This window comes from Pinus tabuliformis, chromosome 1_2 (assembly GCF_031772625.1).
Source record: "Pinus tabuliformis cultivar Carrire ecotype Pingquan chromosome 1_2, CPIR1, whole genome shotgun sequence".
NCBI classification, from domain to species: Eukaryota; Viridiplantae; Streptophyta; class Pinopsida; order Pinales; family Pinaceae; genus Pinus; species Pinus tabuliformis.
The window spans coordinates 862,095,218-862,117,137 of record NC_142298.1 but is presented as its reverse complement, the minus strand read 5'-3'; the positions used below and the strand labels follow the sequence as shown (position 1 = coordinate 862,117,137).

At 38.3% G+C, this 21,920-nt stretch overlaps 1 protein-coding gene across 1 annotated transcript in view; it reads right to left on the bottom strand.

Moving 5' to 3' along the window:
- LOC149208645 (MUS308 and mammalian DNA polymerase-like protein) overlaps window positions 1-21,920 on the bottom strand; it is a 358,336-nt gene that overhangs the window by 150,107 nt on the left and 186,309 nt on the right. Inside the window, exon 15 of the mRNA XM_089396147.1 lies at window positions 20,283-20,513. Within this exon, the coding sequence (XP_089252273.1) occupies window positions 20,283-20,513 (231 nt within the window). The remainder of the gene's footprint in view (window positions 1-20,282; window positions 20,514-21,920) is intronic.

Sequence of the window (21,920 nt, the reverse complement as noted above, 5' to 3'; positions counted from 1 at the left end):
GACCTGTACATCAGTCCCAATGTGATGGAGCCTTCTTGCTCATCGATGACCATATCCCAGATAAAGTGGTACCTGATGTCTATATGCTTGGAGCGATCATAACACACAGGATTCCTCAACAATCAAATCCCCCTCTGGTTGTCACAGAACATCACGGTGCTATCCATCATGTCTCAAACAGCTCACTGAAGAGCTTCCTCAACCGAGCAGCTTCACACGAGGTCATACTCGTAGCTATGTATTCGGTCTCAGTGGTGCTTAAAGCAACCGACTTCTGCTTCCTGCTCATCCAAGATATCGAAGTACAACCCAAAGAGAACCAGCACTGAGAAGTGCTCTCGCGATCCTCCACACTACCTGCCCAGTCAGCTAACTGCAAAACATATATCCGGACGGGATTTCAGCAAGAACATCAATGCTAGAATGAGTTTATGAAACTCAAAGGCATTTCCCAAATCAGGTCCGGCATCCCTACCACATAACTTCTGAAATTTAAGATCCATCGAGGTAGTCACGGGCTTGCAATTCACCATTTCAAATCCGGAATCCGACTTCCTCTTACTTTTGCAAATGAGAGGGTCTGCAACTGTCAGAAAGAGGTCGTCCTCATAAGGTGCCAGTATGAGAGGTCTATCATCCACAACCCTCACGCAATGGTTTGGATCGGCTTCACTCCTAGTGAATCTCAACTTCATAAGACAACTATCAATCCTCTTGTATCAAGCCCGGGGTGTTCCCGATCATGAATCTCAAACCCCTCGGATTGTTCCAAACATGTGGACCTACTACATGAGGGGAATGGTCCCCTTGTAAGATTTTCCTTTGGTACATCTCAGACATGTACCTTCATGCTCTTCTTGAATTCATGCATCCTTGTCACCATCTGACTCACATCGGGTAGGGCCCCATAATAAGCAGACCTCCAGTGCTATAGATGAGATGTGTCAACTGACATGGTCCCCAATGGACTTCATGCAACTTGATACAAATTGCCAACCCTGAACCTACGAGTAAAAGTATCTTTGAAAATTTCATTTTCAAACACGTACCTTTCCATCAATGAATGCCACCTTCAAGCCTTTGGCTTCCATTGCCGAAATGGACACTAGGTTCTTCTTGCAATCAGGTGCATAAAGAGATTCTTGAAACTGAATCAAGTTACCCTCATTCAATTGAGAGGTAATTCCCTACACCCTTTCTGGGATAGGTGGCATGAACTCCAACTATAATCCCACAATTGTTTCCATCTCTACCAAATTTGAAAGAGCACCCTTCTATCCGATGAAGTGCATTCAAGCACTACAGATTCCCAAAGAGTCTGGAGGAGAGGGCCAATATAACAACATTTGATTCTTCATACCTGGGGTTCCTTGCTTTCTTTGAGGAGTCGGCCATTCCCTTGATGTCCTGCATTACCTTTCATTCCTCCAATCATTGAAGATGTCCCTGGAATGATTGTTATCATCAAGTGATGTGTCCTGACCATTCGGACACTCCTTTGCATAATGGTCGAACTTATTGTAAGCAAGGCATCTTCCTTTCCTTCCACCCTTAGATCCGGACTTCCCATTGAAGTGATCTTTAGGAAGGCCATCAGATGCTTTCGCTACGCCACTTGGATAATATTCTTTGCTTCGTCTTCACCCGTGGTGAATTTGAAGAGGGATGAGGAATCCATTGATCCTTTTGTCCTTTCCCAACTGTCTTTAGTGATTGCTCTTTCACTCTTGCTTGGGCTTTGTCTTCACCTCAGCTCCTATACCATGTTAATTTTAGGTATGTTCTATGCTTAGAGCAATTTATTTCAATTTTCATAGTTAGCTCAATATCTTTTCCAAATTAGCAATCACATCAGCATAATAGTAAATTGCAGATAGAACATAAACATATATCGCAGAAGACAAGCCAAGACAAGATGACACAAGATGTGGCGCTAGCCAAGGACAAACCCCAATGTGGGAAAACCCTTGATCAATTCTTCTTATATGTTTCTTCAATAGTTCAGCAAAGAGAGAGAGGGTACATATACAGCAGAAGTCAACACTTTGACTTGACAAGACAAGAGCATAGATCTTCTCTAAGAAGATGTTTCATGAGGTAACTGTTATGGACTCAAGTGATTCCATCTCCTTGTTATACCTATCATAGTGTTGCACCATGTTGCACCATCATACCATGTCCATCATCACTAAGTTGTACCAGGTTGCACCATTGTTGAGTTGTACCTCATCATGTTGTACCCAACATGTTGCTCTTCATCATCATGTTGCACATATCATACTACTACACCACTTCATCATGATGCACCTCCCTATGTTGCATGTTCAAACTATATCTTATTGTGTCAATCATGCTACATCTCCTTGTGTCCATATGTTGCATCTCCTTATGCTGCATCTCCTTGTGTCCTCCATGTGTTGCATCTTGATACACTTGTGTTGCACACCCTTGACTACCCTTTGCAATCCTAGCTGTTGGCATTATGATACAGGTATGACACAAGTGTTGTCCTTGATGGCAACTCTCTTAGATGAAAGATCACATTATAGCAGGTAAACAGCAAGAGTGAAGAAAGAAAGTTATACGCAGGTTCACTATACACCAAGTTGCGTATACGCGCAGGTTCACTATATACAAAGTCGCGTATACCAAAAGGTATACCCAGGTTCACTATATACCAAGTCGCGTATACATGCAAGTTCACTATATACAAAGGTGCGTATAATGTAAACACGCACTTTCACAGAAGGAAAGGCGCGTACATGTCGGAAAACTAAGTTTTGGTCCGTGGTATTTGGACCATGGTATTTTGGTATTGGTTCATGGTATTTGATCTGAGGTATTGACCCCAAGTATTGGGTCCAAGGTATTGGTCCTACGTGGTTTTGGAACATGGTATTGAGAGAGGCCTAAACCTATATAAGGAGAAGAAGATCATTAGGCCAAAGTGCAAGTGTGCAAGTGATAAATATCTAATGAAGTGCGAGATCTAGTATGCAGGTTATGGGTATGTGATGCTTTGCTAAGGATGCACCTATGTGGCGAATGAAGGTTGATTGTTGGGTCCCTATAATACTAGTGATTACCCCATTACTATTGTAGTTATACCCCTTATTTATATTGTTGTGCCCCTATTACCCCCATATTGTTATTTTTGTGCCCCATAAAATCCCTCTATTGTTATTTTTGTGGCTTTATATTATTATTGTTAGGTCGGCTGGATTATATTGTGACTCCTTAGACTCCTATATATAGAAAGGAGGTTTTGTCATTTGAATCATCCAAGAATTGTTCATTTATGTAATGTAAAGGAGGTTGCCCCCTCGAAGAGGCTGAATTCTAAGGCATTGATCTATCTTTTCTATCTTTTCTTGAGCTGGTTTCATAACATTTGGTATCAGAGCTTTGGATTCTAGGGTTTCGCTGCTCCAAACAGGTCATCGTGGAATTTTCGCTATAACTTTTTTTCTGTGACGTTTCAAAAGTCGCAAAAAAACCCATTTGAGAAGAAATCGCATTGAACCTTGGGTCCGAATTTCAGAGCTTTTCGCGCGATATTTGCGAAGATATGATCTGAGGAAGTTGGTCTTTTTTCAGACTCTTGAATTACATTCAAAACAGGTGACCTAGGGAAAATCGTCATAACTTTCTCTCTGGGAATCAGATTGAAATTTCGTAAGAAGGTGCAGAAAGAGGACAGACTGTAGTTTCTTGTATATCTTTTTCAAAACCAAAGATCGAAAATTGTACACGTGGCACTTCATACAAGTTCGTTCTTCTGGAAAGGTCTATAATCAAGTCATCTTGGGAGATTGTGCATAACTCTTCCTTGGAGAATCCAATTTGGATCAGACTGGTGGCATTGGAAAGAGGACACAGAGAGCTACTACAGGTCACAAATTCAGAACTAGATGATTGGAAAGTACAGAGATACATCAGAGGCAATATCGAGCTCCTACAAAGTGAAAAAAGGTGTGTAGATTTTTTTAAATTTTTGCTTAAGCTTGGTTTGAAAATTTATTTTGAAGGAATTCAAAGGGCATAGTAGAGCATTATTATCGGTAACTGATGCCCCGAGGAAAGAAAATGCAAACACCTAGTAAGGAACCTGAAAGCTCTAGCATGACTCATGAAGAAGAGGAAGAAATGCTACATGATATATCAAAATTACAAGAACAAGTGCAACAAATGTCACGCTCACAAAAGTTAACAGAAGCTAAGATAAATGGCGTGGAAGCTAAGATGAATGGCATGGAAGCTAAGATGGACAATTTGAAGATAGATTTGAACACAAATTTGAAGACAGGCATGGCAGATTTGAAAAAGATTTGACAAATTTTCTACAAGAAATACTTACTAATGGTGAAAAGGTAGTAAAGGAAACTCATGATGAGAACAAAAGAAATGTTAATCATGATTCCATAGACGCTAATGTTGGATCGAAGAATCACCATATTCCAAAAATCGATATGAGGAAGTTTGATGGCAAGGATCCCGCCACATGGATATTACAGATGGAGCAATTCTTCGATCTCAATAATGTGCAAAACGCACAAAAGGTACGTATGGCAACTGTATATTTGGAACCAAATCAGTTTGTATGGTATCAATGGCTTTGCTCTCGTAAACAATTTATCACTTGGGCAATTTTTACGGAAGAATTGATAGCACATTATGAAGATACAAAAAGCAACACTTTTTTTAGCCAATTGATAAGTCTCAAACAAAAGGGTTCAATAATGGAGCACATTGAGGAGTTCCAAAAATTGAACATAAGGGTAAAAGATATTCCAGAGGAGCATAGGATTGATGTGTTCATAGGGTCTTTAAAGGATAATATCCAACATGATGTTCGCCTTTGGGAACCTGATTCATTAGAGAAGGCATTCAGGTTAGCAAGAAAAATGGAAAGCAAAATTATGGCAACTAGGAAGCATACCACTCACAACTATAAAGACGGAAGTGTTGTTGCCCCTAGTCTTCCACAACCTACAAGGTTGACACCACAAAAATTGGAAGAAAAAAGAGCAAAAGGGCTTTGTTACAATTGTGATAGCAAATACACAAAAGGTCATAAGTGTGCTGAGAAGAAATTATTCTACATAGATTGTGAAGAGGAAGAAGAAAAGGAGCAAGAAAGGTCAAAAGAAGAGGATATACTCCAGGAACAAAGCCTAGATGAAGAACAAATAAATCCGACCATATCTTGTAATGCATTGGCGGGAATTACCACTCCTCAAACCATCAAGATAGAAGGACAAATCAAGAAAAAAAGGTAATAGTGTTCATTGATTCAGGAAGCACCCACAATTTTATTCATTGTAGGGTAGCAAAAGAATTGAATTGCTTCCTATATCCAGCACCAGAGTGTCAAGTGATGATTGCAAATGGAGGAACAATAAATTGCTCTGGAAAGTGCCATAATATCAAGCTATCCATGGGAGAATATGTATTGACTAGCCCAATGCTTTCCATTCCAATGGGAGGTGCTGATGTTGTACTAGGAGTCCAATGGCTACAATCCTTGGGTACAATAGCTTTTAATTTTCAAGAACTTTTCATCAAATTTTCTACGGAAGGAAAGGAAGTTGAATTAAGGGGTATTGCAGGGAAACCAGGAAAGATAATCAGCTCTAATGGCATGACAAAGCTTCTAAAAAAGGAGCAAAGAGGTGTAATTGCACAATTATGTTCGCTAGATGTTTCCACATTGGAATCATCTATTTCTCCAGATCTCCAAAAAGTCCTTGACAATCATTCCAAGGTATTTGAGACTCCCAAAGGTCTCCCACCTATGCGTGATCATGATCATGCTATTCATCTGATTCCAGGAAGTGTTCCTCCAAACATCAGGCCGTACAGATATCCCTATGTCCAAAAAAGTGAAATTGAACGTATGGTTGCAGAAATGCTAGAGGCTGGTATAATTCAACCGAGTCAAAGTTCTTTCTCAGCTCCAGTAGTATTGGTGCACAAGAAGGATGGATCATGGCGCATGTGTCCAGATTATAGGGAGCTCAACAAGCTCACTATTAAAGATAAGTTCCCCATTCCTGTCATTGATGAATTACTGGATGAATTGCATGGATCAATTTACTTCACCAAGTTGGATCTTCGTTCGGGATATCATCAAATCAGAATGAAGATTGAAGACATTCCGAAAACGGCATTTAGAACTCATGAGGGTCATTATGAATTTTTGGTCATGCCTTTTGGCCTTACCAATGCACCTTCAACATTTCAAGGTTTGATGAATTCAATTTTCAAACCATTCCTTAGAAAATTTGTGTTAGTATTTTTTGATGATATACTAATCTACAGCAAGTCTTGGAAGGATCATGTTGAACATGTTGACAGGGTGCTACAGCTATTGGAGGAGAAACAATTATATGCAAAAAGATCCAAATGTTTCTTTGGAGTCCAGGAGGTGGAATATTTGGGTCATATTGTATCTCATGAAAGAGTTAAGGTAGACCCTAGCAAAATTAAAGCCATTAAGGAATGGAAAATCCCCACATCCATAAAGCATCTGCGAGGATTTCTTGGGTTGACAGGGTATTATCGCAAGTTTGTTAAGAATTATGGGACAATAGCAGCACCTCTAACAACATTATTGAAGAAAGATTCATTTTCATGGACTCCGGAAGCAACAAAGGCCTTTGAACATCTTAAAGAGGCAATGTGCCAAGCACCGGTCTTAGCTACACCGGACTTCACAAAAACCTTTATTGTGGAATGTGATGCTTCAGAAATGGAATTGGTGTTGTTCTAATGCAAGATGAAAGACCCATTGCTTTTGAAAGTCGTCCAATCAAGGGAAAGTTTTTAAGCAAAGCTATTTATGAGAAGGAAATGTTGGCAATACTCCATGCACTTAAGAAATGGCGACCCTACCTAATGGGAAGACACTTCAAGGTAAAAACGGATCATGATAGCCTTAAATACTTTTTAGAACAAAGATTATCCTCTGAAGAGCAACAAAAGTGGGTCACAAAGATGTTGGGTTATGACTTTGAAATCATCTACAAAAAAGGGAAGCAAAATGTGGTGTCAGATGCACTCTCAAGAAAGGATGAGGATGTGGAAGCATTGTTGTGTGCCATTTCTATTATCCAACCAGATTGGATAAACGAAGCAAGGGAGGAATGGAAGAATGACGAAGAAGTGTGGGCACTTATTCGAAAGCTACAACAAGATTCCAGTACTTCTGATACATTTAGCTGGCAAAATGATTCGTTATGGTACAAAGATCGCTTATTCCTCTGTAAGAATTCCCAGCTAAAACAAAAGATTCTTATGGAATTGCACACTTCTCCCTTAGGAGGGCACTCAAGATTTTTAAAAACTTACCACAGGGTTAAGAAGGAATTTTTTTGGGATGGCCTTAAATCAGATATTCAAAAGTTTGTGGCGGAATGTTTGGTTTGCCAACAAAATAAAGTTGAAACAATTAAGACACAGGGTCTATTACAACCTTTATCCATTCCAAGCCAACGTTGGGAGGAGGTTTCAATGGATTTTATCACAGGTTTACCCAAGTCTGAGGGAAAGAGTGTCATCATGGTGGTAGTTGACAGACTTACCAAGTATGCACACTTTTGTGCATTATCACATCCATTTAAAGCCAGTACAGTTTCTACTGCATTTATGGAAACAGTTCAAAAGCTACATGGAAACCCAAAGATTATTGTAAGTGACAGAGATCCCATTTTCACTGGAAATTTTTGGACAGAATTATTTTCTTGTCTTGGTACTCAGTTAGCTCATAGCTCATCTTATCATCCTCAATTTGATGGGCAAACTGAGATAGTAAACAAATGTTTGGAAGGATATATTCGTTGCTTTGTATCTGATAAACAGACACAATGGGTCAAATGGTTGCCTCTGGCTGAATGGTGGTATAACACTTCCTTCCATACAGCAACAAAAATGACCCCATTTATGGCACTTTATGGGTATCAACCACCATCCATCACATCATATTTAAGAGAAAATTCTAAGGTTCAGGCAGTGGAACATCACATCGAACATCAACAACAATTCCTCCAATTCTTAAAGGATAACCTCGTGTTGGCACAAAATAGAATGAAACAACAGGCAGATCAACATCGCAGTGAAAGAAGTTTTGATGTAGGTGATTGGGTATTCCTACGGCTACAACCATATAAGCAAATGTCCCTAAAGCAAGCTAAGAAGGATAATAAATTATCACCAAAGTATTATGGTCTGTACAAGGTGTTGCAAAAGATTGGTACTATGGCATACAAATTGGAGTTTCCTGCAGCTTCTCGATTGCACCCAGTTTTCCATGTTTCATGTTTAAAGAAGGTTATAGGCGACAAGCTCCCAATTCAAACAATATTGCCAAAACTTAACGAGGAAGGAAAAATTATATTGGAACCGGAAGCAGTCACAGCAACAAGAACTCGACAGCTACGAAATCGATCAATTTCAGAGTATCTTATCAAGTGGAAGAACTTATCCGCTGAAGATTCCACATGGGAGGATGAGAATTTTATGCAGAAGTATCCAAAACTACTCAAGCGTTGAGGACAACACTTTTTTGAAGGAGAGGGGCATGTTGGGTCCCTATAATACTAGTGATTACCCCATTACTATTGTAGTTATACCCCTTATTTATATTGTTGTGCCCCTATTACCCCCATATTGTTATTTCTGTGCCCCATAGAATCCCTCTATTGTTATTTTTGTGGCTTTATATTATTATTGTTAGGTCGATTGGATTATATTGTGACTCCTTAGACTCCTATATATAGAAAGGAGGTTTTGTCATTTGAATCATCCAAGAATTGTTCATTTATGTAATGTAAAGGAGGTTGCCCCTCGAAGAGGCTGAATTCTAAGCCATTGATCTATCTTTTCTATCTTTTCTTGAGCTGGTTTCATAACATTGATGGACAGGGATCATGAATAGTTCAGATCTGAATACTGACGCATGTCTTATCCTTTATATCTGATGATCTGGGTATATCTCAAGTAGAAAATTGTAGAGAAGGTATAAGTAATTATTTTCAAATCTGTACGCTGGTTCCCTTTGGTGAAAGGGCGTATACATGCTGGTTCAACACAGCCAAGTAGCGTATACATTATGAGATTTGATATTTGAAGTTGTTGTTGGTTCTAGTGGTTGTTGCAGAGTTCTGGGTTCTGCTCTATGTTCTGGTCACTGTGTTTTGACGACATGGTTTCAGTGATTCAGTTGTTGGGTGATTCAGAGATTGATGATGCAGATATAGTTGATGGTCGTATTGCAGTGGTGATTGATTTTGAATTGATGGATCCAGTCTAAAAATTTATGAAACGTGGTCCCTGGAAGAAAAGAGCAGGTCGTAGCCTTCTATAGGTCGGTGCCTACGTACTAGTAAATATATTGGCTAGTACAAGAGTTAGGGGGTTGTAGCTCCCTTCCAGTAGAAACTGGAGAACGAGAGAAGGTTGTAGCCTTATGCAAGTGGGTGCTTACGTACTAGTATGAGTCTGCGCCAGTACAAGATTGTAAACAGGTTTTTCTTATCTTAAAGAAAACAACAACAGGTGGTTTTTGTCCCGCATTGGGTTTTCACCTTAGATCATGGTGTTCATGTGTGTTTCTTATGTGTGATGATCTGTTCTGCACTTGTTTACTATTTATATGGTTAATGAAGTTCTGATGCACTAATTAAAGATCAACATATGATGGATTAACTAAATCATAAGTTTACTGGATATACGCTATTTGCATTAAACACAATTGCGTGTACACGTGGATCCCCTTAAATGAAGTAGAGTATATGAATCAGAGTATGAAATGAAAAAGTTATATTGATTTGATAATACTGATTCACCCCCCCTTTCAGTATTATTTCCAATACTAGCTATGGTGCTATGGCCTGTGGCCTAGCACATAGCATCCCTCGTAGCAAACGTATCCCAGATGTACAATCATCATTAAAGCTACAACATTTAATCTATAGAAATGTCAACACTTGAACTGTTGTATTGCTGCAATTCTAGGACTGTTTACGATACTAAGCACAGTCCCTTATAGCCCATCAAAATTGGCCTAGAATTGCTCTAAAGGACTGTTGTTATCCTCCACAAAGATGTTGCCCTCCATGCTGACCCTTTGAGGTAGTTTCAAGCCCAACGCTTTTACCTATCTCCTTAACACAGTTGTGGCATCCAAATGCCTAACTAACAGCACATGTTAGCACCCAAACACATTCATTCTTCATGTTGTCGTAGAGTCCCTTCTGTTGCCGCTAGGGCTCTTCTCTTGTTGTAGCCAGGTCTACTAGATCTGTGGCTAGGCCTCCTCAAGTCTGCATTAGGGTTGCCTTGCGGCGAATAGATATAGGAGGATGTATGGGCAACGTATAAGAGCTGGTAAGGGCAGCGTGTATAGAAGCCTCTTTACTGCGGTCAAGGTGTCACTTTTGCTGCGTCTAAGGGTTGTCTCAAACCCTTCCAAAACAATGTATAAATTAGGGCATGACTGCGTTTAGCTAGGGCATGATAGGGCTGCGTTAGGGTAAGTTGTTAGGTCTCCTTCACCGTGCTAGATCTCCCTAATTGGACTGTTGTTAGGCTTCATTATAACAGCGGCTAGGGCATCCTTCTTTTGTTGTATATAGGGTCTCCTTCTAGGCCTACTTTTAGGGCTTCCTCCTCTTAGATTTCTCTTGCCACTAAAACCCAAAACATGTGGAGACAAATCAAGAGAGAAGTGTGTGTCCAAATGACTATCAAGCCATCTCCTTTTATACTAAAACGTTGAGCACACGTGGGGATTTGGTTGCTGGCTGACCTTGACGAATTGTCCCATAACACAAATAAATTCATATCTCCATGAATACTTATCGGAATCAGATGATCTTTAGATCAATCCTACATCTCTCGATGGGAGGGATCCAAGAAAAATATCAACTCCCATAAATAACATGACCCACATGGAGTTTCGCCCTAGTTGCCAATTTTAACATTTTCCAACCTAGAACATTTAGTATATTGTTGAGATGTAGCTTTGCTCCATTGTCCAGCTTCAAAGAAGTTGATCTCGGGCCTTTAACAGTGTAGCTTTTGTTGTCTTCCAATTCCACTGCATGAGAGGATTGTTCCCTTGATAGAGTGTGAAGTTGTTTTGCTATCTCCTGTCATGTGTCTTGATGCTCCACTATCAATAATACATGCATTGTCATGATTGAGTGAACCTGTGAATGCAGCCAAAAAGTTGTAGATGATTGTTTTGATCCAACTTCCTGTAATGTTGAATCCCATTTTCAAGTATCTTATTATAGAGGGAGTAGTCCTTTCTTTCAAGCCAATAGAATGGTCTCCAATCTTCCATGACCTTAGCTTTGATTCCTTGTTGAGAAATCAATGTTAGAAGAATTAGGGTTAGATTTCTCATTCTTGATAATTACTTGTGAATTATATTGGCTTCTTTTATATCTTTATTATATTATCTTTCATCAAGAAATTACCAAACTATGTGTGTATGAAGATCACAAGAACAAGAGACACAAGCTGTAGGCACTCTTCCAAGGCAAAACCCTTATATAGGGGTAAACCCAGTCAAACTTCTTCCTTTAGTAGTTAAGATGAGATAATCCATCAACCTAGACACAGACCTCCTCCAACCACCAAGTCAGCTCTTCCTTCTAGTAACTTCGATCTAGATCTTCAACCTTGCAGCAGCAGCACTTTGACCCAGCAAATCCAAAATTCTACCCTTCTAGCAGCAAAATCTTTGACCTAGCACTTTCAGAATTTCGACCCTCCCAGCAGTAGAACTTCGATCCAGCAAATGGCCCAGTAACTTCGCATAAAAGAGAGGGATAGCCCAGAAACTTCGACATCCTTCTTCCACGTGAACTTTGCACTTTTTCTGCACTTCCTTGATGTGTATCGAACTTGTTGAGTAGATGTCCAAATAGATCGAACTACTCTTGTATATATAGCCTCTTCTGTGGGTCAAATTGTCATCTTGTAGTCCGACTTCATCAAGCTAGGGTTCGACTTGGTGTGGAGGTGACAAAGTACATTTTTGACTCAATAATAATTCCTTTTACATGATACAAAAGCCCAAGAAAGGTCTCATTAAATGGACAATGACTCTAATGACTCAATATAAAACCTAGAAGTCCACAATGGGGACTTTGACCTATAAAATGGTGACCCAAGCATGAAACTCATGCTTTAATAAGCCATTGTAATAATAATAAAAAATTATTTTTCATTCTTTGACTCAAATAAAAAATTGAAGATCGAACCTAACTACATTCTTCAACAGGGAGAAGGCCAAGATCCTCAACATGTATTGGAAATTGAAGTTCCCTATAAAGAATGAATGGGGTCCCATTAGGCTATGGGATGGTGTCATAAGATAAATCCATTTGAAATTGTCCTCCCATAGAAGCACCCCACTTCTTAGACAACAACATTCCCCATACATCAGGTATATCTATAACTATAATGTCCATGAGCACAGAGATATCTTCATTGAAAGCCAAGGCTAATTTAAGGTCTTTAATAAGACCACGGACGAGGATGGACCTGGAATCGAAGCCACACACATTCTTATAGGGTCGACTAATGTCCAACTTAAGTTGATTCATGACCTTTAGTGGCATAATATTTGTAAAAACCCCTAAATCTAACATACAATTATGAAGAAGAAAGTTATTTATAGCTAGGGCCACCAAAAATGGGTTATGGCCAGGATTAGTCATAGTGAAATTAATAGTTTGCAACATAATAGGGGGATCTTCCCCATCAATTCCTAAGGCTTTCTTCACTTCTCTTTTTTGAGATGGGATCTTTACAATCTCCTTGATAGGAACTTGCATACTCATTTTACTTATGGCAACACCAGCATCAACATCTACTTCAAGTTCTTTGTTCTTATTCTTGTGCTTTGGCACAGACAAACTCAAATATTCAAGAAATTCATATTTATTATTATTAAACATATAGAAGATGATTACAATTTGTGGGAGGCCCCTGGCTTTATACTACCTTGGGTGCCTCTTGGTGAATGGGCATGATCTTTGATCATGTCCTTTGCCTAATAACAACTAATTAACTAATTTTTTATATAACATTGCCTTCCTCCCAAAAAATGCTTTGCCCTCAAAGCATACGTAACGACAAATGTTTTTAACGAAATGCTTCAGTCTCCCAAGAACCTTCTTCTTCTGGCAAGTCCTTCCACTTGATCAAGTATTCGTTGATTACACGAGATTGAAGCTTCTTTTCCCGGGTGGATATGGTAGCTTTTGGTTCTAAAATGACGCTTTCATCATCATCTAAGGATGGAAGCGTTGTTTGTGTTGATTGATGGTCGCCTAGTGCCCTTTTAAGGCAAGATACATGGAATACATTGTGAACACGACTTTTATCCGGAACGTTTAAAGTATATGCAGCTTGGCTGATCTTTTTGTTGATATGGTATGGTCCATAGAACTTTGGTGCTAATTTATTTTTTCCTTTTTGTTTCAAGGACAATTGTTTGTATGGTTGGAGCTTGAAAAATACACATTCTCCAACTTCAAATTCTATCTCGGTTTTGTTTCGTTCAGCTTGTTCCTTCATACGGTTTCTTGCATTATTTAAATTTTCTTTTAGGGTTTGGACGATTTTTTGGGTTTCTTCTAGTTGGTTTTTAACAGCTAGTACATTTGTCTAGACAGTAGCTAGATCCTTCCATTTCGGAGGTTCGTACGCATACAAAGCTTGGAATGGAGTCATTTTTGTTGACGTATGATAAGTAGAATTATACCACCATTCAGCGAGATGCAACCATTGAACCCAGTTATTTTGTTTTTCTGTAGTATAACAACGTAGGTAAGCTTCCAAACATTTATTGACAACCTCTGTTTCTCCATCTATTTGAGGGTGGTAAGCAGAACTCATATTTAGGTAGGTTCCTATATGGTTGAACAATTCCTTCCAAAAATTACCCTTAAATTTGGCATCTTTATCACTCACAATGACTTTCAGAAAACCGTGTAATTTATAAATATTTTTGCAAAATATCTCAGCAATTTGTTTAGCTGAGTCTGATTTCTTCATTACAATAAAGTGAGCATATTTGGTGAGTCTGTCGACTACTACGAAAATCTTATCCTTGCCATTAGATACAAGTAATCCCCCAATAAAGTCCATTGATATTTCTTCTCATTTATGATTCGGAATGTTTAAGGGGTGAAGTAATCCAGGTGTCATAATATTTTCACTTTTATTTCTTTGACATTTTTCACATTCTGCTACATATTTCTGAATATCGCGATTCATCCCCTTCCAAAAGAATGATTGACGTACATTGTAGTAAGTTTTAAAGAATCCTACATGTCTGGCTGACAGTAAATCATGTGACTCCTTGAGTATCTTGGATTTAAACTTGGAGTTTGAATTCAGATAGATTCTTCCTTTCTAACATAGAATATCGTTCTTCCATTCAAATTTTGAGTTGTCTCGAAGGTTATTGATTATCGTAGTTATTTCTAGATCCTTGGCATACTTTGAATCTTATTAAGCCATTAAGGAACAACAACCGAGACTGCAAGTAATGTTGGTTCTTCTTCCTTCCTAGACAAGGCATCTACTACTACATTGTCTTTTCCCTTTTTATGTAGTATCTCCATGTCAAGGTGGACAATTTTTTCAATCCATTTTGGTTGTTCTTCGGAAAGTGTTTTTTGTTGAAGGAGGTGTTGGAGACTGTTATGGTCTATTTGAATAGAGAACTTACTTCCCAAAAGATATTGTCTCCACTTGGTCAATGCGTGCATAATAGTGAGCATTTCCTTGTATTTGGATTTAAGACGTTCTCGTTTATTGAGCTTCCTGCTTTCAAAAGTTATTGGATGCCCCTCTTGCATTAACAATGCACATATACCAAACCCAGAAGCATCACACTCAATGATAAATGGTTTAGAGAAATCTGAAGTTGCCAATACCGGGGCATTAGACATAACTTCCTTCAATTCTTCAAAACACCTTCCCGCTTCTTCATTCCATTGAAATGAATTATTCTTTAAAAGGTTTGTTAGAGGTGCAGTTATATGTGCATAGTTTTTAATAGATCTTCGGTAATATTCAGTCAATCCTAAGAACCCTCTTAGCTTGGATATATTAACTGGTTTGGTCCATTCCTTTATAGCCTTGATTTTATTAGGGCCCACTTTTACTCCTTCATGGGATATTATGTGTCTGAGATATTCTACTTCTTCCTTCCCAAAGGTGCATTTGGATTTCTTGGCAAAGAACTGATGCTCTTTCAGTATTGTAAGAACTTTATCCAGATGTCTTAGGTGCTCCTTCCAAGTTTTACTGTAAATTAAAATATCATCAAAGAATACTAATACAAACTTCCTAAGATATGGACAGAGTAGCTCGTTCATAGTGGCTTGGAATGTTGTTGGTGCATTGTTTAACCGAAAGGGCATTACTTTAAATTCATAGTGACCTTCGTGTTTTCGGAACACAGATTTTTGTATGTCTTCCAACCTAATTCTGATTTGGTAATAGCCTGACCTTAAGTCCAATTTGAGAAGCATTTTGTGCCATGTAGTTCATCCAACATTTCGTCGATAAAGGGAATTGGGAATTTGTTTTTAATTGTTATTTTGTTTAATCCTCTATAGTCAATGCATAGCTTGAATGATCCATCCTTCTTCCTTACCAATACAACTAGAGCAACATACAGACTCTTACTTTTTGAGATGATTCCACATTTCAAAAGGTCTTCGATTAATCTCTCAATTTCAATCTTTTGGTGATGCGAATATCGATACGGTTTGATGTTGATGGGGTCTAATCCTGCTTTGACTTCTACTGTATGCTCACTATCCCTATTAGGAGGCATTTTCATGGGCAGGTCTTGGAATAATTTTTCATGCTTCTGAATTAGCTCTTGTACTTCCGATGACTCTTCGTTGATCAGTTTTGCAAATAACATTTCTAATTGGTGACATTGTATTACATAGGCTAGTGCTCCTTTTCGAATCATTTTCATCATTTAGGATGACAACACAATTTGATTTTCTGGTGCTTGGAATCTGTATAACTTGTACCTCTGCCCTCCCCATTTAAAGCTTATAATCTGTTTTTGATGGTTGGCAGAGTAACTGCCTAGGGTTTGTAACCATTGGATACCTAAGACCACATCTACTCCTAATGGCACAGTGTAGAACAAAGATTCTAATTAAAGTCTTGAATATGCAATTTGACCTTATGGAATTTCCCTACATTTTCAATCTTCTTACCGTCGGCTACCATCACCTTCATGTTGGGCATGGGAAATGTGAAAATGTTGAGTCTCTTTGCCATGGTTGAGTCTAAAAAATTATGGGTGCTACTAGTGTCGATGAGAACCATTACATTGTTCTTCTTGATATGTCCTAATTTTTAAGTCTGGGGTTGTGATATACTTGTCATAGCCGATAATAACACTTGCGAAATGCTTCCGTCATCTAATCATGGAGAGAATTCTAGGGCATCTTCTATTCCTTCTATGTCTGATTCATCACTATTTGAATCATTAGTTGCTTCACAGTTATATAAGTTCTTTGTCTCTTTTCCTTTAGCACACCTATGTTTAGGGTCCCACCTTTTGCCATAGCGTTTGCACTTGCCTTCTTTCATCCTTTGCATTTCCACGTTAGATTTTTCACCTTCACGAAGGTGTGGTGGAACATATTTTGTATTATCTGTATTCATAGACTGGGAATTCTTCGTCTTGAATATACTTTTTCCAGTTTTGACCATAGTATCTTTTCAAATTTCTTTTCAGCAACTTTTGCTTTTTGTCTTGCTACTTCTATCAACGTAATGTCATGAAGCTCAAGTTCTACTCGTAGATGAATTTTAAGTCCGAAGATGTACGATTGGATTAGACGAGATTCTGATAACCCAGGTACTCGTGTTGCTAAGGTCTCCCATTCTCGAGTGTATTCATCCACATCTACTTTTTGTCACAATCTAATGAGTGTTGAAAATAACTCTTCTTCCTTGACACCTTGGAATCTTTTAAAGAACGCATCCTTAAATTTTCTCCAACTAATAGCGTGTGTCGTCTTCTTCCACCACATATACCAATTATACGCTTCGCCTTCCTTTTTCATGGAAGCGTGCCTAATCTTTTCGTCATCATTGTCAATATCGTAAATCTCGAAATATTCTTTTGCTTTCTTGAGCCACACAACATTGCATTTTTCGTTACCGTCAAACTTCGGTAGCTCAATTTTTGCTCTTCGTTGATAAGTCGTCAACAGTGGAGTGAAAAGAGGGTATTGATTAGTGAATGAATTCTAGAGCTTCTTATTTTTAAAATTCACGTTACTATTTTCTTGATGGTGCGTGGATGATTTTTTTGGAGACTCAGTTTTTTCATGAGAATCTACTTAATTTGTTGAATTTGATGAATTGTGATGTTGATTACCTCCATCATCATAGAATATTTATTTGGATGTAATCTTCATCCTGTCACAAATAACGATCAGGATTGTCATTGTCTAATTATGATTCTTTTTGGATTTGATATGGTTCTGCCTGAGTTATTGTTCTATCCGATTTGTCATATCCTGAAGCTTCTTGATGTCGTCAGAATGTCCGGTAACCTTACTCTCGAGATTGACTAATTTTTGGTTAAAATCATCATAATGGCTAGTAATCCTATTCTCGAGATCAATCATTTTTTTAATCGGTCATTTTCATCGACGACATTGAACGGGTTTGTGGGGGTGTATATTTGTTCGCCAACTTAACTTTCTTCCTTAATTTGAACTAAAAAAAAATAATATAATTTAATTAATTTAATTATATATTGAAATTATTGTATAACAAAGTTTTTCGTTTTTTTAATTATTAATAAATTATATAGTTATAAACTATGTAGTAATTGATTAAAGTTTATATACCCACTATAGTTATAAACTATATACGATTTTGAATGACGTTGGACAGATGGGTCAACGACCATGTCAAGTGGTGGTCGGACGCAAGGCAAACATGAACAACTGGACTTGGGCAAGCATAACGAAAACGGTGGGTAGGCCGGAACGGTGGGGCAAGGATGGTAACCAGGTCTGGGGGTCAGGTTGATGACTGGCAGAGAACAGTAGTTGGGACTAGTGCGGACAGCGGAGGATAAGACGGAACACAAAAGGTGCAGGGTTGCCGGTGCGGACGACAGAGGATAAGACGGAACGCAGAGAAGGGGGACGACAATAGTGTAGGTGGATTGGGATGGGGATCACACGGACGGCGGAACAGCAGGGGTCAAAGGGTAGCAGCGAAGTGGTCGCTCAACCTGTGTAGTAGTGGAATGGAATGACCAAGGATCGTCCGCTCGATACCAGATGGCACAGACAAACTCAGATATTCAACAAATTCATATTTATTATTATTAAACATCAATTTGGGTGCCTCTTGGTGAAAGATCATGCCCTTTGCCTAATAACTCCTAATTAACTAATTTTTTATATAACATGCTTGGGCTCTCCTTTAGAAGAATCCTTTTTAGTGTGGTCCTTTTGGGGAGGATCCTTCTTTCGGGGCTCCCTTTAAGGAAGATCCCTTTAATTTAATGGCTTAGAACTTGATGATGCTTCTTTGTCATTCTTCCTAGAATATTGCAATCCTTTGAATCTCCCATTATTTTCCACATTTAGCACAACGTCATTCAGTTCTTCTTTAAGTTTTACTCATTGATTTGCGTATGGGAATAGGTACCACCTAATATGATATTAAAAGCCTAGGATTCATTAAGCATGTTTTTTTTCACAACCCTCCTCATTTTCACTTTCCTCGCTGGAACTGTCACTTTGATATTCGTCAGAAGAGGAGTCTTCTTGTTCCACAGTGTTGGTTGGAGCTAAGGTATTAGGGACACTTTGTTGAGTTTGTTTATTCTCCTCATTATTCTTTTTGAGAAAGACACTTGTTTTGTTCTTGGAGGGAAAAGTGGCACTTTGTCCCTTTTCAAGAGTAGTGAATTCGTTTATATACATCCTATTCCTAGCAGTCAGGTCATCAGAAAGTCATGTTGAAATAAGATAATATTACAAAGTCACATCCACATAACCTAAAAATATAATTATTCCACTTTCCAATGAGGGCATGTAAAAGACTCTTTGTAAAATGAATCAATCAGTTTCGAATTGTTCCCTCTTCCACCTGTTGCTTTGTACCTGCATTTGTGTAGGTGAATTCTGATAGCATTGTGCACATCTGTACACCATACCTTCCAGAGGATCAGCTGCAAATTAGAAAACCTATAAAACAAGAGTAGCAACTCCATTTCATATTAAACATAAGCAAACCAGTCCCATTATTGCTTGTAAGACTTCAAATAAGGTCGTTGGCCATCATTTTCTTTCTTAAAGGAACTTCTTTACTATACATTTTAATGTACTTTGGCCTCATCTTTGCGAACATCTCGATAACATCCCAATTTTATCTCGAAATCACGATTCTTTGGCCTGTTACCACTCAAACTAGTAGATGAGAAAAACAAAAAGAAAACACCAAAACTCAACTCCCAGCCAAGAATAATCTCACCCTTATATCATTGGTAAGAAAAATCAATTCTAGAATCTATTGACAGATGATAATAACCATAACAAACCAGGATGCGTCATAACAGCATAAGGATACAAAAAATGTAGATTATGTGATTATCAATTTCCTATATCAAGAAGGAAGCTATAAAAAGCAAATTAAACTGCTAATGGAAATTAAACTAGGCAAGAATTACCCCACATGAACCTTACATGAAACCTTCAACTCCATTCTTAAATTGGTTTCAGTGATCAAACTTAATCCTAGAGACGTACAAATACAAATCCTTATTTCCCTCCTTTCAGATTTTTCATAAAAGTGTTTACTGTGGCAATTAAAACTTTGACATTTGGATTCATAAGCAAAGATAATGTATTAAATTTTGGCTTCTGTAGTTATTAGAGTTTCAAACATAAACCACTGCCAAAAACCACAAGTCTAGGTCTACAAACTGTAATGATTCTACCACATGCAACTTCTTCATCAGTAGAGTCCACCCTACTTATCCAAAACCGGCCTTGGATGAGCTTGTGCCACCGACAATTTCAAATACTTTACTAACTAGAATGACAAATAGAGTCAAATAATCCACTGGTATGAACAATTCACATTCAAAATGAGCACCAACTTTCCAACAAAACATCAAACCATGTACAAAATAATTATCCATTTGTTGAACACACAAAAGTTCAACAAGGCGGTTCAACAAGGCAACTCACCTCTACCAGTCGTCCCAACATGAGTGCAACATAAAAGCGCCGGCACACACGAAGTGTCTGCTCTGTTGGAAGTCCAGTATTCTTGCTTCGTGAGTTTGCAAATGATCGAGAAGACTTATCACGAGGACTTTTTCCATTTCTGGAAGATTTATCACGCAACTGCATTATTGGAGCCCCATGTGCCATGCGCATTAAAAATGGCTCCATTACCCCAACTCTATTACCAACAGCCTGCCAATATACTAGTTATTTTCAAAACCAATGGTCTAGGAAGAAGTTAAAAAGATACTATCTCAACCGAGAAACTAATCAAAAGGCATTCACTGGGAAACAACTTCAAAACACAATAGGCAAATAATACTAGAATACTTTTCCACACTTAAATTATACAAGACTTCTGCAGTCTTCAATAATACAAGAGCATCCAACATATAGAATCTAAAGTAGAGAAAATTAAACAACAATTCCACCTCTTCCCACTATGTTATAAAGGCAAACATCAAATCTAAAGGTCATCGAATGGACAGATAAGAATGAGAATAACATAGAAAACCGCACTATCACAAACACCAAAACTAATCACTAACTACCAAATTACAATACAAGTACCTAGAAATAACAAAACACCCATGAATTTATCACAATGAAGTCAACTACATACCGTACCTTCCTAAAAAAATCAGTGCACTAAAATAACAAGAAAACTATATAACCAAATTGTAGTTTTCAAAGCTGCTCCCAGTCATCTAAAGTTCGACCTTCCAAGAACAAGAAGCTATTCAACAACAAAATATACCCAATTAGTTCAATGGGAAAAGAAGTCTTGTTACAAAAAAATCTACCACCTCCATATGATATAATGTTCCAGGCATCAAGGGACAAGTTTGTGTAACATAGGAAGGCTACCCACTATCAACTCAGTAGCAGCTCTTCCTCACACTTCTAGTGGGCTCTTATCCAACTCAAAGGAGGCTTCCCTAAGGATAGGATTTGTGAAGAGAAAGTCTGAGGAAACAAATGGTTCTAGTGAAAGTGGAATAAATGAGTGGTCTGGGAAAGGAAATATGAAGGTATAAACCACTAGACCAAATGCCAATACAAATAAAGACTGCTATGCATGACTCAAATCAGCCTTACCTTGCCAAAAATTGATGCAAAATATTGTCTACGGATAGCTAACGGTGCTACATAGAGTCTGTTATCATGGAAATTTGTGTCCACAAACCTGCATAGCACTTTTAGACAATCGATCCTATCACAATTGAAAATTTCTCCGTTTGGACTGGGGTTTTCCAGTCTCAGGGGGTGTCCCTGGATGATGTATGCTATTATCATCCACCCACTTAATATTCCAGCATAAAACACCAATTTCATTAGCATACAACAAAGTTTAATTTTTGTCTTTCCCGATATGCAATCAAGAGTAATTCTTGAAATGAAATTCATAATAGTTGAAATCAGATTTCTAAAACTAGTAGTACCAACAAAATTGAAAGTGATGCAAGAAATGAAAGTGCAACTCAAGCTAAGTTTCCAGGAAATGGAAACGGGTATGGATCCAGATTCGGATCCCAATACAGATCCACCAGATTTTTGGAAAGCCAAGATCCCAATGCATTGAGGAGAGGCCATGTACAA